The following is a 17,718-nucleotide window of genomic DNA, read 5'->3' as shown; positions in this document are numbered from 1 at the left end:
GATTTCCAAAAAGAAAGTCAGATTTTGATTCATCAGACCACAGGACAGTTTTCCCCTCAGTCCATCTTAAACGGGCTCAGGCTGCATGGTTCAGTTTTAACCTGCGTTTGTGGATGCAGTGGCTTCCACTACAGTCATATCTATTTTTAATGCTGCCTGAGGGCCTGACGATCAGGGTCCATCCAGTCTTGGTTTTGGTCCTTGTCCCTTTTGTACAAAGGTGTCTCCCTTTATTCTGTAAACGATGAAATCCACTCATCTCTGTCATCTTTCCTTCTGAGAGCCTCTCTGGAGTGTCCTTTTTAAACCCAGTCATGTGACTAACCTGATGATCATTAACCTCATTAGTTGGGAGATGTTCCTCCAGATGTTTTTTTTAGCATGACACAACTTTCAACCTGTTCTGCCTTTATCGACTGTTTGAAACATGTGAGTGGCATCAAATTAAAAAAAAAAATATATAATTTTTTTCGTAAAACAACACAATTAATCAGATACACAGTTGATATGTTGTCTTTTTCAGTGTTTTAAATTACATATCCACTTTAAATAATTTGCAAATTATCAAATTATGTTTTCATCAACAGTTTACACAATGTTCCCGCTTTTTTGGAATCTTTTCTTCTTGTTTTTATTGCCCACTGTAAAGCACTTTGTTACCTACGGGAGAGGATAAGGGCCACTGGAAGAAAATAAAAATAAGGTCTTATTTTTTTTAAATTATTATTATTCTGGGAAAAAAAGTCAAAGTAAAGAAAATAATAATTTAGAAAAAAAAAAAGTTGTGTCACAATAATGAGATACTAAGTCATTATGAGATACTAAGTCATTATTATGAGATACTAAGTAATTATTATGACATACTAAGTCATAATAATGAGATACTAAGTCATTATTATGAGATACTAAGTAATTATTATGACATACTAAGTCATAATAATGAGATACTAAGTCATTATTATGAGATACTAAGTCATTATTATGAGATACTAAGTCATAATAATGAGCTACTAAGTCATAATAATGAGATACTAAGTCATAATAATGAGATACTAAGTCATAATAATGAGATACTAAGTCATTATTATGAGATACTAAGTCATAATAATGAGCTACTAAGTCATAATAATGAGATACTAAGTCATAATAATGAGATACTAAGTCATAATAATGAGATACTAAGTCATAATAATGAGATACTAAGTCATAATAATGAGATACTAAGTCATTATTATGAGATTCTAAGTCATAATAATGAGATACTAAGTCATAATAATGAGATACTAAGTCATTATTATGAGATACTAAGTCATAATAATGAGATACTAAGTCATAATAATGAGATACTAAGTCATAATAATGAGATACTAAGTCATAATAATGAGATACTAAGTCATAATAATGAGATACTAAGTCATTATTATGAGATACTAAGTCATAATAATGAGATACTAAGTCATTATTATGAGATACTAAGTCATAATAATGAGATACTAAGTCATAATAATGAGATACTAAGTCATAATAATGAGATACTAAGTCATAATAATGAGATACTAAGTCATTATTATGAGATACTAAGTCATAATAATGAGATACTAAGTCATAATAATGAGATACTAAGTCATAATAATGAGATACTAAGTCATAATAATGAGATACTAAGTCATAATAATGAGATAGGTCTAAATGGGCTTCAGTGTGTTGCGCGGCAGCTACAGTTTGAAGGGGCTGAGACATGAGCTTTGCAGACCTTAATGGATATCATCATTGAAGACTACTTTAGACGTGGATTCACAAATCATGAAATAACCTTTTTGAGGGTATCCTTTCTTACTGGCGGAAACGGGCTTCCATAGAATTCTGACTTAAATCTCAAAATTCTGACTTTTTCTCAGAATTCGGACTTTTTCTCATAATAATAATAATTTAAAATTATGTTGACCTTAATTTTTTTTTTTTCTTCAGTGGTCCTAATCGTCTTCCGTAGTTACCTGTATTGAAAAGTTCTATATAAATAAGGTATTATTATTATTATTATTATTATTATTATTATTATTATTATTATTATTATTAGTAGTAGTAGTAGTAGTAGTAGTAGTATTAGTATTATTAGTATTATTAGTATTATTAGTATTATTGCCGTTTTGGTTTTAAAAATTCCCACATGTCTCTAACGCACCACTGATGACGCGCTGTGAGTGGGCGTGGTTTGGCATGAAGCAGTGCTAGCCCCGGTCGCCGGGTAAACTGTCCCCCCTCAGTGAAGATGGCAGCGGGGAACAAGTCCTACACTATAGTGGAGTATTTCGGCGGGGATGACGGGTACCGGTGCGGGTACTGTAAGAACCAAACCGGGAACTTCTCTCACGGTGAGTGACTTTACCGGAGAGGAGAGGAAACAGATAATCACAGCGGGTCGGTGACCTAGCTTGTACTAGCTTATTAGCTCAGTGTTCTGTCTGTTAAAGTGACCGTTTTAAAGAGGGACAGCTAATGTTTCCACTTTAATCCTGATGTTAGAGACTCTGTGTTTGTGTACTTTGATGTATTGTTGTTCAGTGGTTGTAAATGTAACTGAAGTCTGGGTTTAGCTCACCCGAGGTTACCGAAGGCTGGAGGGAGGTTCTCATTAATGCTGTTTTTAGCCGTTAGCTTCCTCCAGCAGAAACTGGTGAATCGATAGAAACACCCTCGACCTTCTGTCAGTTTAATATCTGAGTTATCAGGTCAGTCTGGGTTTGATAAACAGATTTAAAACCTCTGTGTTTACACGAGTCTGCCTGTGTCACCAGCAGCTTAGCATTACACTTGTTACATCCTGTGCTAGCATCAAGCTAGCTGTGACAGTGAAAGCAGATCAGGGAATCTAGTTTGTGAAGCAACATAAACATGCTAACATACAATCTCTCTCAGAGGACTAACATAACATCCTGTCAGAGTCTTTACAGCAGGGGCGTCACACTCAGTTCAGGTCAGGTCAGTTCAGGGGCCACATACAGGACTAGTTCATCTGAAGGGGGCTGGACCAGCAAAATCAGAACATAATAACCTTTAAATAACAACAACTCTAAATGTTTCCCTTTGTCTTAGTGCAAAAAGTACAAGTACATTCTGAAAATGTTCACATGTAATGAACTATCTTTCTACAAAAACAGCTGTTGTATTTGTCACCATGATGTGTCTCATGGTGGGGCCGAATATTTGACTCTTTAAAGCTGGGGTTGGTAATCAGATTTAGATCCACTTTTTGTCATACTGGTTAAAATGATCTTTATGTCTGGATGACAATCAATACATAATGTGTTCTTAATAAAGAGTGAAAAAAAGCCTCTATCTACAGCCGGAGTAAACCTGTGAAAACATCAACCAATCCCTGCCATCAGGAGCCAAAATATCAAACCAATCAAATCCCTTCCTGCCCTTCTGCCCGCCTCCTGCAAAGCGTACAGTTCATGTTTGTTTGAGTTTCTAACTTTCACTATGAGAATGTTTTGGTGTTTTCTTACCGCTGAGTGAGACATGAGTTGATGTAGTGCAAAACAGAAACCATGTGCTGAGGACCGGTTTGGAATCAGTCACCATCATATTCCACGGGCTGGATTGGAACCTCTGGTGGGCCTGTTGTGGCCCATGGGCCGCATGTTTGACACCACTGCTTTAGAGCTTTTTAAGCAAATTCAAATAAATATACACAAATAAAATATATTATTTTTGCTCTGATTTGAAGATGTTGCTGTATATGCTACAGCAGAAATCTCCTCTCCTCTGAATCATAATAATTATATCTGTAGAGCACTTTTCACAGGCAGGTCATAAAACCACAAAAGTCAAGATAAAGAAATAAAACACATTTTAAAAGACATAAAATTCACCTCAAATAACTCTAAAGGAAGACAATTATTAAAGTAGTTCAAATAAAATCAAATCAGTAAAGGCTCTATGATAAAACTATGTTTTCAGAAGAGAATTGAATGTCCTCAGTTTGAGTCCGTTAATATTTAGTATTTCTCCTGGGTCCCTGAAGTCCTAGACACTTTTAGGAAGCTCTAGTTTTAGTGAAGTCCACCTGTCCACCAAGAGGCTGCAGCTCTTCAGTCAAACTGGTTGCATTGTTTAGATACCTGAAATGAAGTCCTCACCTTCTCTGTCAGGTGAGACTGCATTAAAAGCTCACTGACATTATTTAATCCTCAAAGTTTGATATGAAATCTCTATTTTATAACACATATTTAATGATTCCTGTTTGGTGTATTGTGTAATCATCGCAGGTTTTCAAAATACCCCCCCGTCCCACCTGTCCCCCAGTGGTCACTTGATACCTGATGTCACGTCCTCAGCTCTCTACAGTGTAAAGCACCGCATAACGTTAGCAAACCTCTTGGCCAGGTCACTCCAGTGTAAGAGGTTTTGATTTGAACGGGTATTATCTGGTTAAATGAAGTCTGGGGTCGGATAGAAGGAGAAAAATATTTATACATAATTATTTTTCATGTTGTTTTGAAGACTTTTCAGACTAACCACATTCTGCCTTTTCTGCACCGTTCAATAACTTAGATCTAGTCTTGTATCCTCGTTTGTGTCTTTTGAACTTTTAGTGATCATAAAGAACATTTTCACATCATGAAAAATATTCATTTGAAACCTTTCAACGTTAAGATTTCTTGAGTTCTTCCTGTAGAGTTCACAGTCCCTTTATTTAAGGAGTCTATATGACGCTTTGTGAGACGTCACTGGATTTACTTTAGTTTTGTTTGTGCACTTGAAACAAAATGACACACAATGAACAATGTGAGTGATTACTTTGTTAAAGACACAGTTTAAGAAGGAGGCTTGATGGAAGCTACCTTTTCATCTCTTGGTGTCTCTCCTGTGAAATAATTCACCTGTGTGTCTTATTGCGACACTCTATGGGTAAATCAAACAGTCATAAAACAAGACAAACAACGTTGTTTGTCTACATGGACCTGAGTCTCCCGGTTATGAGCTGGATCCTGGTCTTGATCATATTGGAGATAAAGCTTTTACCTGCACACAGAGAAATCTGCTTATTAATATCCCTGTATACATGATACATACTTGAATCATTACTCACACTTTTTAATTATTTATTATTATTTTTTTTAATCCTTTTTTTTTAATTTTTATCTTTTCTATTTTTTATTTCTATTTATTTTAATTTTAAATTTAAATTTTTTTTTTCTCACTTTATGTAAAGCATCTTGAGTACCCAGAAAAGCGCTTTATAAGTCGTATTAAATTATTACTAAAAGTGATTTTTCTTCAGTTCTTTCAAACATGACTTTAAGCTGGTGTCCTGAAGGTCATCACAGACTTCAGTAGGTCAGCATGTCCTGCCTCCTCTCATCTAAACTATCCAGTTATATTTAATTATGTCACCTGTACAGGTAGTCATCACTTGTACAGGTAGTCATCACTTGTACAGGTAGTCATTACCTGTACAGGTAGTCATCACTTGTACAGGTAGTCATCACCTGTACAGGTAGTCATTACCTGTACAGGTAGTCATTACCTGTACAGGTAGTCATTACCTGTACAGTCATCACTTGTAAAGGTAGTCATTACCTGTACAGGTAGTCATTACCTGTACAGGTAGTCATCACTTGTACAGGTAGTCATCACCTGTACAGGTAGTCATTACCTGTACAGGTAGTCATCACTTGTACAGGTAGTCATCACCTGTACAGGTAGTCATCACCTGTACAGGTAGTCATTACCTGTACAGGTAGTCATCACTTGTACAGGTAGTCATTACCTGTACAGGTAGTCATCACTTGTACAGGTAGTCATTACCTGTATAGGTAGTCATCACCTGTACAGGTAGTCATCACCTGTACAGTTAGTCATCACCTGTACAGGTAGTCATCACCTGTACAGGAAGTCATTACCTGTACACGTAGTCATCACCTGTACAGGTAGTCATTACCTGTACAGGTAGTCATTACCTGTACAGGTAGTCATCACCTGTACAGGTAGTCATCACCTGTACAGGTAGTCATTACCTGTACAGGTAGTCATTACCTGTACAGGTAGTCATTACCTGTACAGGTAGTCATCACCTGTACAGGTAGTCATCACCTGTACAGGTAGTCATCACCTGTACAGGTAGTCAGCAGCTGTCAGTAACCAGGGTTAGGCGTAGACATATCACAGTGTCCTGTTTCCTCAAAACCAGGATAAGAGCTGTGGATTATGGGATATGATGTTGTCGCTCATTGTTTGTGTGCACATTAATAAAGTGTCACCTTATCAGCTGTACAAGGAAACTGAAGCGTTCATATCTGCAGATATCAGAAAGGTTCTTGTAAAGCTTTGATCAGCTGATAAAGAGTCTCTGCTGATGATATTGTGCGTCCTGAGTTAGTGTTTGTACATGTTGGCAGGATAGGGACAGATAAAAGGTTCAACATAGAGATATATTTTAGTACCATAGCTATAATGTTATGGATTTTTTATTTTTTAATTAACCTTTTTATTAGACTCAGCCAACACAACACAAAGAACCAACAATGCAGCTTTTAGACTGGATGAATATTTTATAAAAATAAATAAATAAATAAATAAAAAAGTCAATAGTCCGAAAGAGAAAAGTAAAAATAAGAAAAACATTTTAAACATGAATAAATAAACACATACAAAATAAATAGAAAATAAAATTAACTATTAAAATAATAATAATAAAAAAAGAATAGTTTAAAAACTGTTTAAAAACTTAAAAAATAAAAAGGTCCATAGTCTGAAAGAGAAAAGTAAAAATAAGAAAAACATGTAAATAAATACGAAATAAATCCCCCAAAAAGGATCCATTAAAATAACAGAAAAAATGAACAGTAGTAGAAATGGATAAAGTAAACTTTGAAAATACTACTAATAAAAAAAAGTCCATACTCTGAGAGAGATAAATACAAAGGAAATTAAAATTTGATAAATAAATACATATAAAATAAATCTAAAATCTAAATGAATACATGAAAATACTAAATAACAATAATTAGAATAATATAAAAGTAACACAAATAGATACAATGAACTTTAAAGACAAATAAATAAAGTGATAAATACAGTTAAATAAAATAATAATAATGTGTATCACAAATCAGTGCTTTAGAAAGTCAACTGAAAACAGATGAAGTGAGAGGTGTCTGTTTAATGATCATACAGGAACACTTTGCTTCTATTTATACAACAGAGCTGCAAGAGGTTGGAAGAAACTGAGATTGCAAAATCTTCTCTTTCCAAGCTATTTATTGCAGTATGAAAAAATACAAAAAAATACAAATGCACTCAAGTATATGGTTATACAATGATCATTTATATTTTGTTTGTTTTTTTATTTTAAAAATGATCTGTGAGCATCCACAGTTTCCCTGTACACTAACCAGTTACAGCAGATAGCCACCTCTATTTCAAATAATGACTCACACCCTCTGCACAGTGATTTCCAGCTTCTTCACTCTGGACGACGGTTTTTAGTCCCAAGGTGCAGGACACAGCGTCACAAGAAAAGCTTTGTTCCTGCTGCTGTTACTGAGCTGAACAAGCAATAGCTTTTATTTTCCCACACAGTCAGCCTCCAATCTTATGACTTTAGCCCAGATTGTCTTATTTATTCATGTGATTCCATTGTTTTTATTGGTTGACTGTTTTCTGATATGCTTTTTTAAAATGGAACCTTTAGCACTTATATCATTTTATCATTTTATCATGTCTATTCATTTTACCATTTTTAGTGTTAGATTAGTTTTTAGGATATTTTTTGTATGTTTTGCACATTAAGTAGATTGTTCTGTCTGAAGTCTATCTTGTAATTTTGTATCGACCTAACATCTCACTGGCTGCAAAACAAGTTTACCTCAGGGTACAAATAAAGTAACCTGAACCTGAGAGTAGTTACTATATTAGTATAATATCCTGCAAAGGCTGAAGAAGTATATTTATATAGAGTCGTTCTGCAGCAACAAGAGACTGAATTAACACAGATTTCACAGCATGTTCAAACAGACGGCGTGTTTACTGTTTGTAATCTCAACAATCAAAACAAGTGTTTTCAGTCTTTGTTTACTTTAACGACACGAGAATCCACTCTGCTCACCTGAGGGGAAATCTGATCACTTGTCCTGAAGTCTGCTCAGAAAACAGTTTAAAACTTCTCAGTCAGTCCTGCACAAGTTAGACTTTGATTGACGATGAGTCTGTTATTTTGTAATCAGTGGAAATGAGTAAGAATCTATACTATTGTGCATTTCTTGTAGTGACCACGTTATGAACGATCAGGAAGTCTGGATAAGATCCACATTAGACCACAAACCTGGATCAGAGTTCACGTAAGGTGCCCGAGGTCAGTGTGACTGCATGCTGAGACTTTGATTCAGAGCTATAAAAAAGCCGATGAGGAAGATGTGTGGGGATTTTCTGCGTGGGACAGACTGCTGCCGTTAGGAGGAGGTGAGCAGGGGCGAGACAGGTTGACTATAATTAGGGTTTACGGCACGTCCTAATGCAGCCGGTGAGTGATAGGGCTCAGGGCCCACAGACGGAGCTGCTGCTGCTGCTGCTGCTGACTACGCTAAGTTAGGAGAGGTAATCTGGGCGGGTTACATCACGGCGGCGTGCTGGTTCCAGGGAAGAGGGAAGACCGAGTAATTCTGATTAGTGTAAAAAGGGAAGACGTCTCGTGTCGGATGGAGTTAAATAAGGAGCGTTGAGTTCAGTAGAGCTGGCTGATTGACTTTAAGCTGCAGGGAGGTTCTTCATCCTCTCTCTCTCTCTCTCTCTTCAGACGTGTTTATAGATCTCTGCTGTGATTATCAGCAGCATGTTTTTAAAGCTGCTGCCCAAAGATTACTCTTTATTTAAAGATGGGATCTGTGTTTCCCCGTACTCTTTTTGTTTTCCAGGCAGCTGCTTCACACGATCGTGTTTCCCTCCGTGTGATCGGTGCAGCGATGTTATCAATCGTGTTGTTGCATGCAAAGTAAATACGACCCCCTCCACCTCAGAGCCCAACATCTGCCCTCCTGCTGTGTGTCTCTCACGCCTCAAATGGATCAGGTGTGAGGGATGAGGAGGGACGAATGGCTGCGATACGTCTGAGACATGACTCATGACTGAGGATGCACCGAAATGAAACCGAAAATGAGGAAACCAAAACTGAAAACCGAAACACCAAAATAAATTATTACACCAATTATTAGTACCATTGCATTTCTGGCTCTGACTGTGTCACCTCACTAAACTCAAGGATCTCATTGAGCATATCAGACAACGAGGGTGCGTGCTCCTCATCTGGTTCAGAGACGAGTCCTTTTTTCTGCGCTCTATTACGATACGATACGATGTCGTTTATTGTCCCCGTAGGGAAATTTGTCTTTGACATCAGTGCTGCACATGTTACCTGCTCCTACAAAAATCACCACAATGACACAAGAACAAATAAATAAATAAGAAAAGTACAATAAATTAAAGCCGCAAGCGGCGATGAACGGGCCCTCGCACATCCGCAGCCGACGCCTACGTGAGCCACCCCCGCATATGCGAGCCAACGCCGCATACGCGAGCCAACGCCGCATACGCGAGCCAACACCGCATACGCGAGCGAGCCAACGCCGCATACGCACACGAGCCAACGCCGCATACGCACGCGAACCAACGCCGCATACGTACGCGAGCCAACGCCGCATACGTACGCGAGCCAACGCCGCATACGTACGCGAGCCAACGCCGCATACGTACGCAAGCCAACGCCGCATACGTACGCGAGCGAAACACTAAGTCAGGAATTGTGTTGTTGTGTTGTCACACTGCTTTTTTCAAGTTGTAGGGATAGTTTATTAATACCAATGTTTGTTCATGTCTTGTTTAAGCATTAATTAGTAACTACATGACTAGTTTTTTAAACAAGGATAATGAAAGTACCTACTTCCTTCAGCAAATGCTTGGACAAGCATTTTAGTTTCCTGCATTTTGTTTTTTAATTTTTCCTGTAACTCCTGGATGCTGTTGTCCTTTATTTCCAGATGTGCAGCTTGACTCATCACAACAGATTTTTGCTGCTGGATCTCCTTCCTTGCTGTTTAAATGAGTTCTGCAGGGCTTGTTTCTCAGTTGCATTTTGATGCCCCGCCTCAACACATGCCACGCCCACAATTTTAATCAGAACAGAATTCTTTCAACACTAATTTAATCCTCAATATGTCTGCTATAGAATGTGCTTTGTTTGGACAATAAATAATACACATTCATACAACACACAGCATACTCTTAAAGAGAGAACACCATGACACTGTCCCCACCCTAACAGGCTATTTAATATTTAAAATTCTAATAGAGATCGGCACAAAGGAGTTTTTAAAACTATTCAATTTACACTTGGGGACTCTGTACCTTCTTCCGGATGGTAAAAGTTCATACTCAGAGTAAAGGATGTGCAATGGGTCTCCAAGTATTCTCTGGGCCTGCCCAAGAACACACTGCTCATAAATGGCCTGAAGGGAAGGGTTGCCAGTCTTTCCAATGACCTTCATGGCAGTCTGCACCAGGCGAGAGAGTTTGGTTTTGAGCTGAACAGAGAGGTTACCATACTATGCTGTCATCCCATACCTATTGATACTCTCCAGTACAGCCTCATAAAACATAAACATAACCTGCTGATTCACACCAAACACCCTGAGCTGACGTAAAAAGTACAATCTTTGCTGTATGTGGGAACACAGGTTATCAATGTGGGCCTCCCAGCTGAACTTAATATCCAGGTGGACACCTAAATATTTGTAGGAGCCGACCTGACAGATGTTTTTGTCATGAATAAGGACTGGAGTGTGATCACCCACAGAGCGAGGGTCAAACACCGTCTCCTGTGTCTTCTTCACATTGATTAAAAGGTGGTTATCATCGCACCACTGAACAAAGGTCTGTATCTCAGTAAAATATGACGAGAGACCTGAGTCCTGGTACAGCAGACTGAGAATGGCTGTATCATCTGAAAACTTAAAAATCAGATTACCAGGGAGGCTGCTGCTACATTCGTTAGTGTAGAGTGTAAAGAGGATAGGGGAACTCACACAGCCTTGAGGTGCTCCTGTACTAATAGATTTGGTGTCAGAGAGGGTGGTGTTTATTTTGACATTTTGAGATCTATTTGTTAAAAAAGAATAAAACAATTTAATAATCAAAGGATTTACAGTCATCTGCTCTCCTTCTCCTTCCTGCACTGTGCGCTTCTCCGTCTCCAAGCGGGTTCTCTGCATCCATCGCGGCCTGGATCATTTCTGGTGCGCGCTGCTTTATTCCCACATCCAAGTAATGATCTTTATAACGTGGATCAAGTACAGTCGCGAAGAAGTGCAGAGGATCTGAATAGATCTTAGTGAAACGTGTGCTGACAGACTCTAAGAGTGGACTTCTCATTGTTTTCACTCTGTGGTCCGTCTCAACCTTCTTTGCGTAGAAGACGCTTAAGTGCTGCAGTTAAAGGAAGAACGGATGCAGACATGTTGGTCCTTATCCAGACCATGATCCAGACCATGATCCAGTGAAACGTGTGCTGACAGACTCTAAGAGTGGACTCTTCATTGTTTTCACTCTGTGGTCCATCTCAACCTTCTTTGCGTAGAAGACGCTTTAGTGCTGCAGTTAAAGGAAGAACGGATGCAGACATGTTGGCCCTTATCCAGACCATGATCCAGACCATGATCCAGACCATGATCCAGACCATGATCCAGACCATGATCCAGACCATGATCCAGACCATGCTCCAGACCATGCTCCAGACCATGCTCCAGACCATGCTCCAGACCATGCTCCAGACCATGATCCAGACCATGATCCAGACCATGATCCAGACCATGATCCAGACCATGATCCAGACCATGATCCAGACCATGATCCAGACCATGATCCAGACCATGATCCAGACCATGATCCAGACCATGATCCAGACCATGATCCAGACCATGATCCAGACCATGATCCAGACCATGATCCAGACGAGCGCGTACTGGCCGCGGTTTTTGCTTGCGTCATCACGACATTCGGTTTTTGCCATGTTGTTTCGGTGATTAAAGTCTTTTGGCTGAAAACCTAAAATGCACTTTTAGGCCATTTTCAGCTGCAAATTTTTGGTGTATCCCTACATATGACTGAGATATTAATATTCTGAGGGTGCTGATGTTCGTTTACTCGTCTAATTGTGCCCATCCTTTCATGCACTCCTTAAACAAAGTGTGCTTCGTTTAACTCTCTGCTTCTAAAAGGCTCATTTTCTGTGTTTCCTTGCGTCTCTCTCGCACCACTCTGCACATCTCTGGCCAAACACATCTCCCCTGGGACGTGAAAGTTGACTCTCACTTGTGAACTTTGTTGTGTGAACCGGCGTGCAGAGAATTCCCTCGGTTGTAAACTGATAGCGGCAGCGTCAGAGAGTTTTAACTGTGTGTGTGTGTGTGTGTGTGTGTTTATATATGGTTGCAGAGGAGAAGGTCAGGAGTTGAAACTCAGAGCTCAGATCTCAGATCTCCTGGAGGAGGATCTGAGCTGCTGTGGATTCACATCATGACTGTGTGTTGTCTCTGTTGGGTTTGAGGATCTGTGGGAATAAACATCCGGGGGTCACAGGCTGGAACTGAAATGTAAACATGACCCTGTTAGTATATCCTTTAAGTAAACATCTCTAAATCTAAGGCTCTTCTCTCGCTGCTTCCTTTTAAAGGTTTCTCTATAAAGCATCATAAAGTGAAATACATCTTTTAAAGTGACGGTGTTCCTTTTGTTCTCTGCAGGGATGTGGTCTCACACCATGACTGTGCAGGACTACCAAGACCTCATAGACCGAGGATGGAGGAGGTAAGCAGCTGATGAACGTTCAGAGACCTGTTTGATGTCATTCAGGATGTTTTAAATCTTTGGGAATTTATTCTGATGAAGATTTTTGTCCTTTTTACAGAAGTGGGAAATACGTCTACAAGCCCATAATGAACAAAACATGCTGTCCACAGTACACCATCAGGTAATCATGCTTTCACCATCAGACCGTCAGATCATGAGGGGACAGGAGAGACACATGATGGATGTATAAATCATCTCTGTCCTCTTTGTTTCTTTCAGATGTCATGTACTGAAGTTTCAGCCTTCCAAATCCCACAAGAAAATCCTGAAGAAAATGAGCAAGTTCATCTCCAACGGAGAATTACCGAAAGGACAGGATGATGGTGAGTGTCTGATTTATTAGAGGATACATTTCACTTGCCACGTTCTGTACAATCCAGACAGGATAAGATCCAGTCCCCTCTTACAGACAGGACTCAGTCTGATCACATCTTAATCCACCATGAGCAGAGCACTTTGCAGCATTTAGCAAGTTACAGTGACAAGGACAAACTTCCTTTAACAGGCAGAAACCTCCAGCAGGACCAGACTCATGTTAGACACACATCTGCTGAGACCTACCGTGTTGGAGAGAGGGATAGAGGGAGATGAAGAGAGAGAGAGAGAGATGATAGTGGGGAGACAGATAGTAGTAGTTGTAGCAGCTGGAGTCTGGCACGTCCACAGCAGCAGAGATCCAGAGGAACCTACGAGACAAGGGAGCTCAGGGACTCCAGGAAGGTCTAAGAAAAGAGAAAAGTGAGGGACACGAGAAGAAATAAAAAGAGGAGAATAGATGGTGAAAGAATGACAGAAGGAAAGGACGAGAAAAGGAAAGCAGACATAAAGGATGAAAAAGAAAGAAAGAAAGAATACTAAAGAAAAAAAGAGAAAGCAAGAAAGAAGGACAGAAAGTAAAGAAAAAGGAAAAAAGAAAGAAAAAAGAATGAAACGAAAGTTAATGGGAAAGAAAGAAAGAAAGAAAGAAAGAATACAAAAGAAAAAATAGAGAAAGAAGTAAAGAAAGCAAGAAAGAAAAAAGAAGGAAAGAAAGTAAGGGAAAGGGAAAAAAGAAAGAAGAATGGAATGAAAGGTAAAAGGAAAAACAGAAAAGAAAGAAAGAAAGAACGAAAAAAAACAAAGGGATTTATGAAAGAAAAAAGAATGAATGAAGGACAGACCCAAAAAAGGAATCTACGGCAGAGATCCAGAGGAACCTACGAGACAAGGGAGCTCAGGGACTCCAGGAAGGTCTATGGAAAGAGAAAAGTGAGGGACACGAGAAGAAAGAAAAAGAGAAGAATAGATGGTGAAAGAATGACAGAAGGAAAGGACGAGAAAAGGAAAGCAGACATAAAGGATGAAAAAGAAAGAAAGAAAGAATACTAAAGAAAAAAAGAGAAAGAAGTAAAGAAAGCAAGAAAGAAGGACAGAAAGGACAGAAAGTAAAGAAAAAGGAAAAAAGAAAGGAATGAAAGGTAATGGGAAAGAAAGAAAGAAAGATAGAAAGAAAGAATACAAAAGAAAAAATAGAGAAAGAAGTAAAGAAAGCAAGAAAGAAAAAAGAAGGACAGGAAGTAAGGGAAAGGGAAAAAAGAAAGAAGAATGGAATGAAAGGTAAAAGGAAAAACAGAAAAGAAAGAAAGAAAGAACGAAAAAAAACAAAGGGATTTATGAAAGAAAAAAGAATAAATGAATGACAGACCCAAAAAAGGAATCTACAGCAGAGATCCAGAGGAACCTACGGGACAAGGGAGCTCAGGGACTCCAGAAAGGTCTATGGAAAGAGAAAAGTGAGGGACACGAGAAGAAAGAAAAAGAGGAGAATAGATGGTGAAAGAATGACAGAAGGAAAGGACGAGAAAAGGAAAGCAGACATAAAGGATGAAAAAGAAAGAAAGAAAGAATACTAAAGAAAAAAAGAGAAAGAAGTAAAGAAAGCAAGAAAGAAGGACAGAAAGTAAAGAAAAAGGAAAAAAGAAAGAAAAAAGAATGGAATGAAAGGTAATGGGAAAGAAAGAAAGAAAGAAAGAAAGAAAGAAGGAAAGAAAAAAGAAGGACAGGAAGTAAGGGAAAGGGAAAAAAGAAAGAAGAATGGAATGAAAGGTAAAAGGAAAAACAGAAAAGAAAGAAAGAAAGAACAAAAAAAAAACAAAGGGATTTATGAAAGAAAAAAGAATAAATGAATAAATGAATGACAGACCCAAAAAAGGAATCTACGGCAGAGATCCAGAGGAACCTACGGGACAAGGGAGCTCAGGGACTCCAGAAAGGTCTATGGTTAGTAACTTTAATGGGACAGGAAGAGTTAAAGAGAGAGACAGGCAGAGAGATGAGAGAGAGGCACTAACCACACGCTCACTTCCAGCTGTGCAGTGTCTCTGTAGTCCCGATCATCTGCTGTGACCTTCATCGTTCTTTGTTTTTGTCCCCCCTCAGGTGAGCCCATGGACTCTGTGTGCGAGGAAGCCGGTCCACGCGAGCCCTGCAGACCCCTGGAGATGAAGTGTCCTGTCGTCACAGACCTGAAGAAAGAAACAGCAGAGTGTCCTGATATCACGGAGGGTCAGACGGAGGTACCTGAAGCGGCACCGACCGGCTCGGAAACACCCAGGAAAGACCAGGAGTCCTCTGTACCTGACGGGAGAACAGCAGCCTCGGCTCCTAAAGCAGGTGAGGACTCTGATTTCATCTCTCTGACTGATCGTACACTCAGAGCAGGTTTTAGTCTCCCTTAAAGTGCTTCTTACAAACTGTACCTAGCTCATTAACTTACTATAATGCAGCAGATGACCTATGACCCATTGTGACCTCAAGTAGGACAGATTTGGTCCTGTAGTTGAGCTCAGCTTGTTGTAGCCTTGATGGTTATGATGGTTGTTGATGCCTGGGACCATCTCACAGAGACCGCCCTCTACAGGTCACCTTTTTTTTTTAACTTGGAGTCCGGTACGTCCACCTCAGCAGAGATCCAGAGGAACCTATGAGACAAGGGAGCTCAGGGACTCCAGAAAGGTCTATGGTTAGTAACTTTAATGGGACAGGAAGAGTTAAAGTGAGAGACAGGCAGAGAGAGGAGAGAGAGGATCCCAGTGTGTCAGTCTAAGCCTATAGCAGCATAACTAAGAGCTGGTCCAAGCCTGATCCAGCTCTAACTATAAGCTTTATCAAAAAGGAAAGTTTGAAGCCTACTCTTAAAAGTAGAGAGGGTGTCTGCCTCCCGGACCCTGACTGGTATGTGATTCCAAAGGAGAGGGGCCTGATAACTGAAGGCTCTACCTCCCATACTACTTTTAGAGACTTTAGGTACGATGAGCAGGCCTGCATGTTGGGAGCGTAGTGTTCTAGAGGGGTAATATGAGCTCTTTAAGATACAGTGCTGCTGCCTTCATGGTCAGATTTTATCCACTGTAAGAGTTTTCTTTCTGACTTCAGTGGACATGTTTAAGTATTAAAGGCCTCTCTAAGATCATTTTACCGCAGCATGCTGAAACACTGTGTGTGTTGTTCTGCAGCAGGTAGACTCCCATTGTTCACCAGAGTGTGTCACTGTTGACCTTGTTACAGACTCGGCTGTGTGCAGCAGCAGCAGCCGAGTTTTGCACACTCAGAGAAGTTTTACTGAGAGCGTTTACAGGAGGCGAGCAGAGAGGAAGTGAGGAGGATTTACAGTGAACAGGCCCTCATTCACCTCCAACAGAAAACACCTGGACTCATCTCTCCTCCAGCTTTATGACTGCACAGCTTTACAGCTTTGGGCAGGCTCCAGGCCCAGCTTAAGAAAACAGGAGCGTCGTGCTTTACAGGAAGTCAAACTCTCATATCACAGAGAGATGTTTTCTGCAGAAGTGCACGCTGAAACATTTAGATTTGACTTTTTTATTAAAGCTGAATTGTTCATAAAGGTGACTGTGTGGATGTTAGTGTTCAGTAAATGTTCACCCTGATGGCAGGAAGCCTATATTAGCTCACCCAAGTATGCAGAGTGAAACCTGCAGCCTCCATATAACATGACACTGCATACCACCGAGTTAATATGTCCGCCTCGACATGTTTACATGCAGGACAGCAGACTGCCAGGGCTGCTGGTTTTAAAGCCTGTGTGTGTGTAGGTGTGTGTGTGTGTGTGTATGTGTGTGTGTAGGAGGTGCAGGGAGGGAGTGCGTCGTAGCTTTTATGATGTGATAACTGCCAGAGTGGAAACGTATGTCGTCCACAGGAACTGCTCTGTCAGACTTTATCTTCACTGCGGCTGCATGCACCATCCTCAGGAGGAGTACCTCTGTGTGTGTGTGTGTGAGAGAGAAAGTGTGTGTGTGTGTGTATGTAGTAAGAGTGAAATCAGAGGGAAGAGAAGCCGCTGGGTGACAGGAGGTGACGGGGGATGAGTGTTTCTGTTTGAGGCGGTGTGATGAACACAGTGCAGACTCCGAGTCCTGATCCTGACCTCTGTGTTTACTCTGACGGAGGAAACCGTCGGACGTCTCTATAAACTCTCAGGGTTTGTGTTTAATGGAGAGAGGATGCTCAGAAATGCTCCCTGCTTTAACTCCTTCAGTTATTGGACAGTAAAGCAGCAGACAGGGACAGTGAGATGACACAGGTATGAGAATAAAAATGCAGCCAGTGAAGCAAAACTTCGACTTTAAACAAGATAAAGAAATGCTTCAGTATTTGTGAATAACACACAGGCATCCACTGCAACATTATAAACATTCATGTAGGTAAAATATGTGTGTTACACCACACACACACACAGGTTGTACTTATAGAAATGTGAGATTAGTCGCTTTGCATGTTTGATCCACGAAATATAAATCTCTTTTAATCTCATGC

General features: G+C 39.8%; 1 protein-coding gene across 2 annotated transcripts in view; it reads left to right on the top strand.

The window, feature by feature from the left end:
• The first annotated feature begins 2,183 nt into the window (after nucleotides 1-2,183).
• Nucleotides 2,184-17,718, top strand: part of LOC117811510 (arginyl-tRNA--protein transferase 1) — a 94,275-nt gene continuing 78,740 nt past the window's right edge. Inside the window, exons 1-5 of one of the 2 annotated variants that reach the window (XM_034681834.1) lie at nucleotides 2,184-2,372; nucleotides 12,798-12,861; nucleotides 12,962-13,024; nucleotides 13,123-13,226; nucleotides 15,322-15,555. In XM_034681834.1, coding sequence (XP_034537725.1) covers nucleotides 2,270-2,372; nucleotides 12,798-12,861; nucleotides 12,962-13,024; nucleotides 13,123-13,226; nucleotides 15,322-15,555 — 568 coding nt within the window. In that variant the 5' untranslated portion in view covers nucleotides 2,184-2,269. The remainder of the gene's footprint in view (nucleotides 2,373-12,797; nucleotides 12,862-12,961; nucleotides 13,025-13,122; nucleotides 13,227-15,321; nucleotides 15,556-17,718) is intronic. The other variant, XM_034681835.1, reaches the window with a different exon arrangement.

Source organism: Notolabrus celidotus, chromosome 4 (assembly GCF_009762535.1).
Source record: "Notolabrus celidotus isolate fNotCel1 chromosome 4, fNotCel1.pri, whole genome shotgun sequence".
NCBI classification, from domain to species: Eukaryota; Metazoa; Chordata; class Actinopteri; order Labriformes; family Labridae; genus Notolabrus; species Notolabrus celidotus.
This window is presented reverse-complemented; position numbering and strand designations above follow the sequence as displayed.